Source organism: Uloborus diversus, chromosome 2 (assembly GCF_026930045.1).
Source record: "Uloborus diversus isolate 005 chromosome 2, Udiv.v.3.1, whole genome shotgun sequence".
Classification (NCBI taxonomy): Eukaryota; Metazoa; Arthropoda; class Arachnida; order Araneae; family Uloboridae; genus Uloborus; species Uloborus diversus.
In genome coordinates this window covers 150857445-150873695 of record NC_072732.1, presented here as the reverse complement: position 1 = coordinate 150873695, position 16251 = coordinate 150857445, and the positions used below count along the sequence as shown (strand labels likewise).

Below are 16251 nucleotides of genomic sequence, written 5' to 3'. Positions count from 1 at the left end.
GTCACAGTTGATTCATCAATCTGTAGTGCAAATTTACTTTGTTTCAAAACATTTATGAGTTTGCACTCAACGTCAGCAGCCATTTCATCTATTCTCCTGGAAACTGTGTTGTTACTCAGGAGAAGAGATTGACTTATCTTTTTACTGGAGCCCTCACCAAGCAAAATTTCTACTATTTTTTTTGTTAGCCGGTAGAATAAGAGATTCTCTACTCGTATGAGGCTTACCACATTTTGCTATCAAAAGAGACATTTCGTAAGAAGCAAGAAGCTCTTTGTCAAGATCTGTTGCTCGTCGTCTCAGTAATTCACCCACTTTTGACCGTTTTGAGATCTTGAAAATAACTAAGAGGTTTATTTATTTTGTCACCATGTGCTCTTTCATTCGCGAGGGCTTTATCGCTTCATGCTAGAAAATGTTTTATCGCACAAAAGACAATGCGGAAACTGCACATTTTGCGGTGACGTGACAAAACCAAATTTTAAATACTCTGTTGAATACTGCCGGCACTTCTTTTTCGAATTGATATCGAACTTCCACACTGCGAAACATGCACAATTAAACAGAAATTCACTAAATTAAGTCAAACAATAGAAAGTACGTAAGGAGGTTTATGCGCTGATTGCAACATTCTGAATGACAACTGATAAGTAAATGCAAAAATCCATTCCTACACACATCCATCCACTTTTCAGGCGTTGCTGGCGCCAACGGTCAGACAGTACTAATAAGATTTTGTTTCTTCCTCGTGAAAACGGCAATAAAATAAGATTTTTTTTTCGCTTTTGGGATTTTTTTTATCCGAACAGATTTGATTGAGCTGTAAATCATACATGCCTTATTTTCTGAAAACGATTTTCTTTGATTTGACGTGCCATATACATGGTTTGGTATTACACAACATAGGTATTCTGAAAGATATTTCTGAATTGTGTACCGATTAACTGGCCCAAACTGTCAAACACATAAAGAAAATCTTGTCAGTCAAAACCACGAGAAATTTTTGGACCAAATGGGAAAACACCCTTCTTTTTTGGACCAAATGGGAAAACACCGAATTTCCTATTACCAGGTATACGAATACCGTCGCCCCCCTATCGCCCCCCAGAAATTTATCGCCCCTAGAAGAGTTCGATCGCCCCTTTGGGGGCGATCGCCCCCAGGTTGGGAATCACTGTTCTAAGCAATATACTTAATAAAAACCAGGGTGAATGCTTTAATAAGTCTTAATTTATATTTTAACTAATCCTAAATGCGCATCTAAATGCCAAAACTAAATTATTTTCTATAAAAGAAATCTAAAAATTTTTTTGAATTTCATTTTTTTAAACTGGACTACCGGTCCTTAAACTAATAAAATAACCAATCAGCAAGTAACGTAAACCAGCAGAAATTTCAGTCAAATTGAAAACTGTATTTAACAAAACTGAAATTGAAACTTATTGGACAAACACCTTGTTTTATGGGTGGCCGCTTTTAGAAAGTGTGCTTGAAGAAAAAAAAAAAGTCAAAATGAATTTTCTGAATTAGTGTTAGAATTATAAAATGTGCTCAAAATAATCCTAACTAAGTTATTAAGTTACACCACTCACTTATTTTATAACGTGATAAGTAAAAAGGCTTGCTTAATTACATATTCGTAAATTGGACCACCATATAGGAAAATTTTTTCGGTCCAATAAAGGAAAACACGCCATTTTTTATTCCTTTATTTATACCTTTTCAACAAGTTTCCCTATCGTGCATGTAAATACATTGCTGTGATCCCCATTAAATACTGTTTATTATACTATAAAAACAATTTTCTCCGTTCAAAAATTTTAGTATTATTCTATTCTACTAGTTACAAATTCTCAAAATACACAGTCCAGTCACATTAATGTGACCACCACGTACTTTCCACGTCAGAGTTAAATAACCAATCACAGAAGGCAGGTGGCAGCACAGTGCAGTTGAGCGTATATAAAGGGTGTGTGAGGGCTTCGGAAAACATTTCAATCGTTGGCGTAATGCAGAAACTAATCGATTTATCCGACGTTCAAAAGGGCATGATCATTGGCTTTCGGACCAAGGGTGGAAGCATTTCCGAAACGGCTGAGTTTGTGAACTGTTCGCGTGCCAGCGTGGTAAAAGTGTACCGTGCATGGCAAAATGGGACTGTCCAAAAACAGCGACGTGGCAAATGTGGTGCACCACGGGCCATAAATGACAGAGGCGAACGACGGTTGCGGAGATGCGTTCGGGCAGATAGACGGGCTACCGTTGAGCAACTGACCACCAAGGGGCTACCAAAAGTGTCTCCCAAACTGCTATTCAGCGAACATTGCTGCGTCTGGGCCTCCGAAGCAGACGCCTGGTTCGTGCACCTATGCTGACTGCTGTTCATCGACGACGAAGGCTAGAATTTGCACGCCAGTACAGCAGCTATGGACGTCCACTGAGTGGCGACAGGTAGCGGTTTCAGATGAATCGTGTTTTATGCTCCATCGGACAGATGGACGTTGGCGTATAAGGCGTGAAACCTCTGAAAGGAACCACCCTGCAACCATTGCCGGAACGGTCCAAGCTGGAGGCGGGAGCATTATGGTTTGGGGAATGTTTTCCTGGCATTCTCTGGGTTCACTGATCATTGTGGAAGGCACGATGGATCAATACAAGTACGCATCTGTCCTTGCGGACCATGTCCACCCCTACATGCACATTGTTTTTCCTCAGGATGATGGCATATTCCAGCAGGACAATGTGCGGTGCCATACAGCTGCCAGTGTACGTGCGTGGTTTGAAGAGCACCAGGATGAGTTTACCGTCCTCCCCTGGCCAGCAAACTCACTTAACTTAAACCCAATCGAGCATCTGTGGGACCATCGCAATCGAGTTGTTCGCGCCATGGATCCTCAACCGCGTAATCTAGCGCAGCTGGCCACGGCATTAGAGTCGGCATGGCTCAACATCCCAGAGAACACCTTCAGGGACCTAATTGACTCTCTTCCTGCACGTCTCGCAGCAGTCCGCTCTGCGAAAGGTGGTTATTCTGTCTTTTGACAGATGGTCACATTAATGTGACTGGACTGTGTAAGATCGAACACTTTTTCAACACAAATCACATCGTAACTCAAGCTATGCAGATCGAAATGTGACGAAACTTCATCATCAAAGGTTTCAGACACAAATCTTTGTATCTACACCGGTAGACTCTAGCACAGACCTCTACGCTATATTTTAAGCCCCTGGTCCAATTTAAGAAGTGGTCCAATATAAGAGGTCTTCCCCTATCTGATGTCATTTTAGAAGAGCTTTATATTAAAACTGAAAATCATTCAATTAAAAATCATTGAGTGCATGTTTTTTTTTTTTTTTTTTTTTTTTTTTTGCCTCTTCATATTTTATTTCTCTCAATCAAAGGGCAACAAGTTCTGAAGCCAAATAGGCTATTTGCAACAGTTTAATACTAATTTTGTTTTTGAATGAAATTCTTGTGCGTTTTCGAAAAACCTCATATAATGACACATTAATGTCTTGTGCATGGTAACTATTCTATTTGTAATATTGTAATGATTTTCATAATTTATTTATTATTTATTAGATTTTACATTGAATACCACTTCTATAAATTAATTTGGTTGAAAATTATTATTTTTATATCCAAAAGATATTTTTATACCTCATTTTTTTATTGACATTAAATTTAGGGGAATGTGGGGCGAAGTGAAATAGCGGGGCAAAGTGAAATGGCGAAATATTGACTCCGTTTTTTTCTGCCACCTGTCTGGTAATAATTTAACCATTTAGCAACACATGTAGTCCAATTCCAGTCAGGAAACAGTTATATCTGAAAATCAAAACATATAATTCAAGCAATTTTCAAAAATTGATGCTCATATTCTAATATGTTTTTATAAGTCAGAAATGATTTTGCTGTTATAAAATGATAAAGTTTTTGTTATTAACATTTTAAATATTAATTGGGACCTACTAATACTCGGTGCAGTATTTATTTATTCAATATTAAGTTAATTGCTATCTTAAAAGTGTTCTACAATTAGTCAAGTGCATGCGGGACAAAGTGAAATACTAGTTCGTTTTGTTTACTTATACAAACGTTTATTAAATCTCTTACAGATTCGTTTATTAATTAACTCTTTTGAGTTCCTTCATTCAATAATTCACTTATTTATTCATTCATTCTCTTTTTTTCTCATTTTGTCACTATTTTATTCACTCATTTATTAAGTTTCATATATTAATCACAATATTGGTTTACTGTTTCATTATCTGTTCACTAACTGATTCATTCTTTTATTCACTCATTTATTTGATAAAAACATTTGTTTTTCAAACAGAAAATAGTTCATTAGAAAATATTTTATTTTTCCCTTTGCCCCATGAGTTTTTTGTGGAAAATTTCTTCCTTTTTTTAAGGTACAAATTCATTGCCAAGAAAAAAAAATGTTAAAATTATGTTAATAATGTAAAAAAATAATGTTTCAATGCAAGTTTTATTGCATAATACATTGTTCTTTATGCATTGTAATTTTCAAAACAAATTTCCAACTTGTTCATTTTGAAAAAAGTAAGTTATCTTAACTATTTCACTTTGCTACACTTTCCCCTACTAATGAAGTGAAGTTCTGAACTGTTAACTTTTTTACTTGTTCACGTTTGATTGTTAGTTTTTTTCAAATCTACTTCACAATTGGAAGCCTTTACTTAAACGTGGTACACATTGAACCAGTCAATTAAATAAATTCTTCTGAAGTTATAGTAGGTACAATGATTGTAAAACTCTTAGATTTTAATATGAATTTATTAAAAATTATTTCTTGTTTCCACAGTATCATCTATCAATTATGTGGAGATTTATCTGTTTAAAAATAAATAGAGCATTTTTGATCATTACTTTCAAAGAAAAAGTGCGTTCATTAGTAGGAAATAAAATTTTGTGATAGTCAAATAAACGTTCTACATTTGATTCTTTTAAGCTGAAGAATTGAAAAGAATAGCATATATTGCTGAAGAACGAGAACAACAGGAAAAAGAGCAAAAGCAAAAGACAAGCAAAAAAATTGACCAATTTCGCTTATATGAACAAAAACCTGAGCATAGAAGGGATTTTGATTTGTATGATCCAGATCAGTTGAAAAAAGAACAACCTCCAAGAATTTCTGATAATGCTCCTTGTCCAATATCAGGACTGCAAAGGTATCTGTCATGAATCACGATAATTTACCAATGTATGCAAAACTTTTGTTGAAAACTGCGTGATATTTTATAGTAACTGCATTACGTTTTTATATAAAACACACACACACACACACACACACACAAATAAGGTACTAAACAATGATAAACTTGTTTGTTTACTTGGTATTCAATTTTCCTGCACTATTTTCTATTCCTGCTTTACTTTTGAAACAAATTATGTCATAGTAAATATGTACATAAAATTTTATTTTACTTGTAAAAGAAACCACACTTAAAATTTGTTATTGCTTTAGAATTGCGTGAGAGGGAAAAGCATATATCTTTTCAACTAATTTTTCACATTTTAAACATATATTTCATTGTTATTATTATTATAATTTTTTGATTTGTTAATTTTATTTTATTTTCTTATTCATTTATTTATTTTTGTGAGTGTACGCGCGCGCCCTTGATTTGTTATGCAAAAAAAAAAAAAAAAAAAAGCTCTATGCGGTTTATTTTCAGTTAAAATAAGCAATAACTGTTTCATACTGTTATAGATGAATAGCTGTTTCATACTCTACTACAATTCCTGAAACTTTGTTCAAAATCTATTTCAGTAAAGCTGTCATTATGTTTCAACTCAATTTCGCTTTTTAGTTTATAATTGTATAATGATTTTTTTTTTCTCGGAATGAAAATAGTTCTACAAAGAAAACTTTGGCATATAGGAAACAGACATTGCAGGTTCTCCTTTGTCAATTAACTAATATGTCTATGAACTATTATGCAATAATTACAAAGCATACTAAAGCTAACAGTTTCAGTACTTGAATAAAATTTTCATCTTTTTGCATGGCTAAAAACATAATTAGGGAACAAATGCAAAGAAAAACAAATGAGGGTTAATTCACAAATTAAGTTTTTTGCACAAAACCAAGCAACTGTTTCAAAGCTTCAGAATCTCCTTCTCCAAAAAACTGCAGAAGCCAAAAAGCTTTAAAGACAATAGTGTTTTGACAGTTTGAATCCTGCACGTTTCTGTGTTGGTTTATCAAGGAGTAGCCCCAAATTGTTATATTTTGCAATATCATCATTAATATAAAAGCCCCGTGTTTCTTCAGTAATATCTATACACCAGCAGTACCCGTACGGAGATGCACGTGCTATGGATTTAAAGAAAGTCCCTTGAATAAATAGGTATCTACCCCCCCCCCCCCCACCGCAATGTAAAATTATCATTTTTCTTCAAATAAATGCGTACACACTTGGGTGGTTCAAAAATACACGTAAAAAAAAGTTTCTCCTAGATAGAGGTACACTGCCGTGTGCAGGTAAAGGACAGTAACTGCTTATGTTTCACATTTCATTTTTTTGAATTTTTGTCATCTACTGTACGTTATCTTTATTGTACAAGCTCGCTTATTTGGTTTCTGCTGAAAAAAAAGACGCGAAAAAGACGTCTAATTCAAACATTTCCCTATTGTTAGTATTAAATCCTAAACGCGTTTCTTCAAATATCTCGAAAACTCATTTTTGCAGATACTGACGTTTACCTGCACACGGCAGTACACCTCTCAATATTTTTAGACTTGTGGATAGCAATATACTGGAAGAATTTCAGCTTCCTATTTCAATTGAAAGAGGGTGCTCAACCTCCTCCTCCAAACTTCAATAGTATGGGGAGACCGTTAATAAAATACTTCAAATTGAAAAAAACAATGCTACATATTATAATATACACTTATAATAGAATATGCATATACGTTGCAATAAAACAATTATTTACAAAAAAAAAAAAAAAAAAAAACAGCAGGAGAAATTGAATATTTCTCAATTTGTGGCATTTTCTATGATACGGCTAATGTTTAAATAAGGGGTCATTGAGCACCGTCTTAAAATTTGAGTAAGAAGCTAAAACTTTTACAGCATAATACTATTAGTAAGTGTAAAAAAATAGGGGGTGTCCTGGACTCCAGCTGAAAAAAAAGTTTTTTTTTGGACCACCCTAGTACACAGCTTTTCATAAAAACCGATTAAAGTTTCTTTGGAATTTAAAACAATTCGCCAAAACATTAAATTAGATTTGCAGTTGCTTTAAAACTGAAAATAATCCTCCAACTGTATTGCTCATCGCCTAACGCGCCGAGCGGACACGCTACCGCAACTCTTTAGCGAGTAAAGCGGATTTTTTTTTTCAATTTAAAATGTTTCGCTAAGTTAGCAAAAAATACATTTCACTACACTAATAGACGTTTTAAATGTAAAACGATCCGCTAACTCTATTGTTAATCGCCAAACTCATAAATAGACCACGCTACCGTAACACAGCCAATTAGCGAGCGACACGAACTCCGATCGATTAGCAGTTCGATCTTTCTAACAAATATGCAAAATTCTGCTCTCTCCCTTCCCCCGGCAGAAAAACAACGTAATCAAAAAACTCAATACATCTAGGAAAAAAGGGAAATCCCGCTCCCCGACCCCCGTTGAAAAAAGAATTTAACTATGGAAAAGCTATCGGAAAAGGAAAAATAAAAAAGTTTCTAAATGAAAAAAAAGAAAAAACAAAATTTCTAAATGAAAAAAATAAACAAATCCCTCCCCACCCCCCCCCATCCCCTTCATGTAAAATCATCAATAATCATATTCTTTAACTAGAATACGCGAACATCCTCAAAATCCTAAAACTAATTTATTTGCAATTCAAGATATTTTGCCAAATAAACAAAAAAGGCATAAAATTACATTATATGGAGGTTCCTAGTGTAAAATAATCCCCCAGCTCCAGTAGTGGATTTGGGGGGGGGGGAACCCCACTCCCACCCCAAAAGGAAAAAATAATTTAACTATTTCAATTTTTTTTAAATGACTTACCTATATAACAAGAAGAAATGTTTTAAAAAAAAGATACAAATCTTACTTGAATTTCTTAGACCTGAACGGCAATTTAACATACTGATTTCGAACTCAAAGGAACGTAATACCATCATTCGTCCATTTATTCTTATTTGATGGAAACAGTAATTGATAGTTTAAAAAAAAATGTTTTAAGATGTGCATGGAAAAGTCATTTCAATACAGAAAGCTATTTACGAAATACTACATTTTTTTTTCAGCTTATAAAAAATGTGAAATGAAGAAAATCAAATGATAGTTTCTTGGCAAAACAATAATATTAATTGAAACGGCATGTACGTAGTTTAAATTTTTAAGAACATATCAGCAACTGCTTTGAAATAGCTTCGCAAAGAAGTAGCCTCTGAATTCTTCAAAAAAAAAATAAATAAATAAAAAAAAAAAAAAAAAAAATAAATAAATAAATAAATAAATAAATAAATGAAAAAAATAAATAAAAATAAAAAAATACATAAATAAATAAATAAACTATATATTATAAAGCTATAATTTTCTATATAAATTCAGTTAAAAGCTCAAATGAGATATGGGTTTATTTAATGACCGTGTCCTCGTGTCATAATCATTATAAAAATGTTCCTCATTAAAACTACTCATTTTACAGCATCTCGGTGAAATTATATAGGGTTTAGTGTTTAATAGGCTTGAAATACTAAAGATGTTTTACTTCCTTATTCAAAGTAGAAAAGTGCATAGTACAGTAACTCCTCGTTATATCACGCTTTTCGGGAGACAACAAAAAAAGCGCAATATATCCGAAAACGCGATACAACCGTTGTTTCTGAAAAATAACGATTCAATTTACTTACTTATTATTGTTATTTCACTTACAAAAAGATTATTATTTTATTCCTATTGAGAAAATTTTCTTAATGAAAACAAAAGAAAATTAGACCACAATTTATTTTTAAAATAATAAATAGAAACTTATAATTTTCTATTGCTTTATGGAGGAAAAACAATCGTTAGCTGCAACTTCAACTGCAACAAATTAAATGTAAGGAAATCGTGCCAGTTTTATTCATTGATTTTTTTAAACACTTTTTCTCAGAAATATAACATTTTTTTTTTCGTGATGTGAAATGTAAAGCAACGTTTTTTTAAACAGAATTTTTCGGGAGACAAAGGAAAAGTGCGATATAAACGAATGAGCGATATAACGAGGAGCGATGTAACGAAGAGTGCTTGTATTTATGCATTTAAAATATATCAATGGTCCTTAAGGGATCTTGGAAAAAAAAGAAAGAAAACGCATTTGAAAATAAACTTATGAAAATTTCGCCATGAAAAATTTAAATGAGGGGGGGGGGTGAGATTTTCAATTTCTTGGGCCCCCTCTAAGTTATATTTCTGTATCTGCCCCAACGCAGTTGTTCACTATTCCTGAAAAAGAAAATAAAAAACATTATTGAGAAGTCTGGGAACAGAACTTCGAATCACTCGAACTACCGATAACTCGAAGTTTTTAGCCGGTCCTATGGGACTTCCCAGTTATTGAGAGTTGACTGTATATAGATATACACTCAAGAACATTGAAAATAGCGCCCCAAGAAAATAGAAAGGTACAATCGCGAAATTTTGCATATAAGAAGAGTGACATCTGATATGCAAATGATCCAAGTTTGGTGTGTCAATGCGCATGACAGTTTACTCTACAGTATCGGTGAAATCGAGGAAAAAGTGCTATAAAAACCAGTGCATAATTTAAGATTTATAAATGTTACGATAACTTCCGGTTTGTCGGAGAACCTTAATGAGTGAAGGATGCCAGGTAAACGAGTTAGAAAGCGTTTCTCACAGTTAAGTGAGTTTGAGAGAGGTTTGATCATCGGAATGAAAATTGCGGGCTTCTCGACGAGCCGTGTTACTGCCTAGGCGAACCGTTCAGAGTGTTCCGTTAGAAACTGTTGGAGGCAGTGGACACGAGATGGTACCCACGTTCAAAAAACCGAGTCTGGAGCGACCGGGAAAACCACGCGGAGAGAAGATAGAAGGATCGTCCGGCAAGCGCTCGTGGAACACACAGTGACTCGTTTTACCATACCACCAGACGTAGGGGTAGCAGTAATTCCCCGAAGCATTTCTAAACGTCTTGCGGAAGTAAATCTGCAGTCCAAGCGTCCTTTTAGAGCACTCCCTTTAACACCAAAACATGGTCACTCCGTCTGCAATGCTGCGGTGCCAGAACGATGTGGGATGTCACTGATTGGCAAAAGGTGGTGCACAGTGATGAATCCCGATTCATTTTGGGGTCAGATAGTATTTGCTCACGGATGTGGAGGCACTCTGGAGAAAGGTACCACTCCACCAATTCTATCGCACGACACCTGTCCGCACAGCGGGCATAGTGGTCTGGGAGGCTATGGCCTATGATAACCAGTCTACTCTAGTTGTGGTACGTGAAACCTTAACGGACCAGTGTTATATTTATGACTTTCTGCAACTACATCTAGGATCGTTCCTAAATGGCCTCCCAAGAGCAATTTTCCAACAAGCTAATGCACGCCCGCATACAGTTAGAGTTGCTCAAGACTTCTTACGTCCTTTTGAAACTCTTCCATGGCCAGCCCGCTCTCCCGACTTGTCCCCAAAAGAGCATGTATAGGATCAGCTGAAACGCTAGATGTCGCCGTGCTACTCTGTGCAAGATTTAAAAGTGGCTGTACAAAATTTGGGGGTCCATCTCTCTCAGGACAACATCAAAAGTTTAATAAGCTCAATGTCGGACCGTATTGCGGCATGTATTGCAGCAAAAAGTGGTCCAACGCGCTATTGGAGCAGCACGGTATTTATTTCATTTCTTAACCTGTATTTGTTTAATTGTCTAGATTTTGAGATCAAGTGTATCTCTCATCTGTACTATTCTGTACACTAAATTTCACTTCAATCCAATGTTTCCTTTTTGGGGCGCTATTTTCAATGTTCCTGAGTGTACATTTATTTGCTTGAAATTCATTTTTATGTCTTCCGTGATTGAGCAATATTTTTACTTTTCATGGATACAAAATTTTTTTTATGTAATAGGCTTGAAGGAGAAGATTTAAATTACAGAGATAGAATGAAGAGGCAACAGGGACAAATGAGAGATCTTCTACTTCAACAAATGCAAGAGAAACGCATGCAGAATTATAAATTTAACAAAGAAATCAAGGACTGGGAGTTCCAGCAACTGCAGCAAGATCTAAATGCCCTTCAACTGTCAGAATATGAGGAAAAATACCAGAGGTCAAAGGCTACCGATTTAGAAAAACTTAACAAATACCTGGTTAGATATCATTTTGTGTTAAAAAATTGAATGAGTAAAAAATATATATATATATATATATATATATATATATATATATATATATATATATATATATATATATATATATATATATATATTATATATATATATATATATATATAATTTCTTGAAGCCCTTGGTGGCAGAAAAACAACTCGAGCCACTCATGACCCCCCCGCCCTCCCCCATCACACAGACATAAAAAAAAAAGCATGTGCAGAGGAAAATGTTGTTAATTTTCCGTAAAGCAAATTAATGTATCAATAGTACACTATATAATAACTGTCAGTAATCTCTTGTCACTCGCATTTAGTGCAATGCAATAGACTACATTTACCCTCTGTTATAATTTTATGTGTATATAATAAATGCAATTTAAATTATCCGCTATTAAGAGATAAAACCCACGTATGAATAAACTTATACTGACAAAGCAGTGTTTGCTTACATTTTACTGTTGTTTTAGTAATTTTCGTTCCAACTGAATCACCCACATGTTTGTCAATGCTAGTTCCTTATTTAGATGCTACAATATTTAAAAAATATGAGTTGTTGTACCATTAATATTTTTTATGTTAATTTTTCACAGATAACCAACATTTATAGGAAGAAAACTATTAGTAATGACCATGATTTGTTTTGTACTAAAGTTTTCTGATTCCTTGTCAGATGATTAAATATCTATAAATTTTGTAAAGCTGACAAAATATGGAATTAACATGATTTTTTTTTTTTTTTTCATTTTCACCCAGGCACTAGAAACGAAAGAAAGACAAAGACAGGAAAAAATCAATGACGATATTGAGAAGAAAAAAGATATAGAAAACACCTTTTACAGTAACTTCATGACTGAAAATCCCTCAGTTGCAAGAAGTGCATATGGTCCTCATCGAGTAGTACCCGATAGATGGAAAGGGATGAGTCAAGAGCAATTAAGAGAGTTTTATGACGGACAGATTAAGCAAATCATAGAAAGAAAGGTATTTATTGTAGTAATTTTGAAAAATGTTCTATTGTTTTTTACAAGTGAATATAAATTGCACTTTTATAATAAATTTATATAAGTGCAGTCGTATCTGCACTTTTTGTCAAAATGGAGTTATTGTCACCAGGTTGTTTTCTGTCACATATTTTACCCAAATACAATGTTTTATGATCAGTTGGTCAAAGGGAAATATTTTGAAAAAAAAAATCTGAAAAAGTTTCATTTGAATCAAATGCATAGAGACCACACAGCTTAAAACGGGAATTTCTCATTTTGAACTCAGCTGCAGATACCACTTTTGCGCTTAGCACGGCAGCATTCATTTCAAACCTTTCTACATTTTGACAGGGATGTGTTGATATCGTAAGTCTTACTTTCAAGGACGGATACAGAAAATTTTCAAGGAGAGCTCGATTATTTTTTACTCTTTGAAACTTAACTTTAAGGAGAAAAAAAAAAAAAAAAAAAAACCGGAGGAGTGTACTGAACCCCATTGCTTTCCCTTACGTAATCAAAGGTGTCCTGCCAAGGTTGTAAGAGTTTCTGCCAGTGGCGGTTTTAACCATGGATAAAACCGGTTAAAACCAGCTTGGATAAAATCAGCTTTGTCCAGTTTTGGACATTGGAAATGGATTAAGAAATAATAAAATTTGAACTAAAAATAAATGAGTACCTAATTAAAAGTCATTTGAAACATTAATCCCAAGATCAGTCACTACAGTAGACCGTCATTTTACGCGGATTTCTTTTACGCAGTTTCGATTATACGCGGTTTAAGATTTGACACCTTTATTTTATTTTACGCGGATGAATTTCGGTTTTACGCGGATGCGGAAATGCAAGCAGATAAAATTTTTCTCTGTTTCAAAATCCAAACTCCTAAATATTGCAGATTACATGTAATAAACTGCATTTTGGTGTGCTAATAATCGAGCTTGGGCCACCGGAGACATTTTATGTAATTGGTTCCAAAGCTCTTTCCAGAAGTAAAGTTATTTAACTCACTGGAAGAAGAGCTTTTAGGAGTGACAAAGGCGGCTAAAACCAACAAGGATACCGACGTCGGTGACACACAACCAAATACGTTCACATTGAAAATTTTGAGCCATTCCTAGACAATAGAAATGATTTTTCTGATTTGTTTGTGAAGGAAGATTCTAGCATGGAAATGACGCAAGTTGTCATGGATGCGTTAATGCTCTACAAAGAATTACGGGAAAATTCTTGATGACTGCCAAAAGACTATCATTGCCAGCTCTTCTTTATAAACAGAACACGAAATTAATGTATGTCTTCTTTATGCATGTTGTGCATAAAAATCGATATAGGTGCACATTAAACTCATTATACGATAAGTCATCACTAAAATGAAGTATTTTTTTTTTTAAATCTATGGAACCTAACCCCTATTTTAACACTACTATCAAGTCTCAATTTACGTGGTTTCGATTTACGCAGAATTTCTTTGGAACGCAACCCTCGCGTAAAACGACGGTCTACTGTATTCATTTTTTTAGTAAACAGTTAATTTTACACCCTAGGCAAGTAATAAATGACGGCATATTTAAGAAGGTTTGTCACACCATAGGAGAAATATGTCATAGTTCTTTAAAAATATGTTTCGAACAGTACTTAGTTTTTAATTCATTGAATACATGTTACAAGTTTTCTGAAAAACAGCTATTAGTTTATATTGCAGGCCGTTTCGTATTCCTAATAAACGAAAGTCCTTTGTTGCGAACAATTTTTAATGTTAATAAGAAAAGTTGCATTTAAATCAAAAAATTATTTTTATTATGATAAATAGACACCTTATTTATTTTAATTATGCATTAAAATGTGCAACATTATGCATGCAAACTGTATGTGTGTAATCGCACGTCATTAGAGCGATTTTATAAAATACAGTTTTGGCCAGCTCTATGGTGGTTAGATCCAGTTTTGGCCGGTTCTTGCCACTGGAATGACCAAAATATGTTTTTTCGGTCTAAAACTACAACCCTGTGTCCTACAGTGAAACTAAAATTGAAGTTTTGTAACTTCAATTTTGAAAAAAAAAAAAAAAAAAAAAAACTGTTGAAAGTTCCGGTTCTTATCTCTAGACTAGAGTAATAAGAGATGAACTAAGATTTTGTTTTCAAGACTTGAATTTCGGAAAAGAGCACCCTTTCTCCTTACGCCATCGAGAATTATGTAAAATTGCGCTTTTGGAACTGTAATATAGTAAATATACCTGAAGAAAGTCCCTATTCCTGGACTCAAGGAGGGGGGAGATTGTCCTCCCCCTTGTATCCGTCATTGCTTACTTTCAAATACCTTCTGTTAGTCATTTAACTCTTGATCATCTTTTATTATGCAGCTTGAAAAAAACCAAGGCTCTTTTTCATACATCAAATTGATGCCAAAAAGCTTAATAATCTTGAACATTTACAGCCAACAAAGGAAAACAGCGTCGTTAATAACGTATTTATGAATTTTTAAAACTCATTTATAAGAATTTGCTTACATTTGCAAACGTTGAAGTCTTTTTGTCTATTAAGTTTTCTTTTACTGTTTATACATATGAATAAAAAAATGAAAATTTCTTTTGTGATTCATCGTACCTTTTACTTAATAACTTGGAAAGTAGAGATTTCGCCTTGTGTTAAGCAAAATAATTGACTTGCCTTTAGTATGAGCGTCAACTGTGGGAATACTAAACACTAGAATGTCGCCCAACAAGGCATGATGGGTTAAGATTGCTTCTCTTCTTCCACATTTTAACGAGGCAATTGCTTGTTTAGGGATAGTTTGGTAGTTGAAATTTTAACCCTAAATCCACTGGATTAACCCTAAACTTCAGTAGAATTCGTTTATAGTTGACCGCTTTGTCATTTCTTCATTGCCTTGAAATGACAATCTTACCAGTAAAACAGTTAACTTACCAGATCGAGTTCAGCATTGTCACAATAAAGCCTTTCTATGCATATTAAACATAACCCAAACACATTATCAAATTATCATGCCGTGGCGCGAGTTTCATTGTTGAAACACGCGCGTTACTCGATCATCGGCTATTATATATATGAAGATAAATGATCATTCTGATCAATCATTATATGGTGTATCATTCATTGCATCATTCGACCTTCTGTTTTACTAGTTGTATCAGCACAATAACTTCAAAGTTACTTTTTCAGAGATTGAAGCTATTTATGGAAAAACACTAAAAATACATTTTTTTCTTCTCTTTTTTGGTGGTTTTATCCAACAAAATTACTGAAAGATTTGTTTATTATTTCAGAGAAAAACAGAGCAAGAAAACTTTGAACTGTCCCAATGGCACTCAGAAATAGAACGTCAAGACAGTGTTTTCAAATCCCTAGATGAGGAAAATAGGAAAAATGTATCTAAGATGAATAAAGATTTAAACCAGGATAACAAACACTTAGAGCAAGAGCAGAAATGTCAACAAAAATACATGAAAGAAGTCGTATATACAAATGTACCAACTCAAGAATTTTTTAATCAATTCAATACATCATCAAGATAAATTCGAAAGTTAGTTGAAAAATCCTCCCAGTTGATTAATTAATGTGTTTTTATTTTAATGAATTAATATAATTATTTTTTAAATTACTGTTTAAAAAATATGTAATTTAAAAAATTGCAATTTATACCATTATTTATTTTTATTTTGTTAGTCAAATTCCATTTTAATTATTGACATTCTTTTTAATCTATTTATATCTTGCAGAGGATGAAGTGTATAATGTTGTTTGATATGAAAGGAGTAGAAAATGTTTGAATAAATACTTTTATTTGAACATCTTTGTACAGAGGTTTAGAAAATATACATTTAAAAATTGCAGCCATAAACCAATCATTTCTTCCAATATGA

General features: G+C 33.7%; 1 protein-coding gene across 1 annotated transcript in view; it reads left to right on the top strand.

Moving 5' to 3' along the window:
- LOC129217418 (RIB43A-like with coiled-coils protein 2) overlaps positions 1–15954 on the top strand; it is a 33053-nt gene extending 17099 nt beyond the window's left edge. Inside the window, exons 4-7 of the mRNA XM_054851716.1 lie at positions 4980–5199; positions 11125–11365; positions 12139–12366; positions 15655–15954. Of these exons, the coding sequence (XP_054707691.1) occupies positions 4980–5199; positions 11125–11365; positions 12139–12366; positions 15655–15903 (938 nt within the window). The 3' untranslated portion in view covers positions 15904–15954. The remainder of the gene's footprint in view (positions 1–4979; positions 5200–11124; positions 11366–12138; positions 12367–15654) is intronic.
- Positions 15955–16251: the final 297 nt, after the last annotated feature.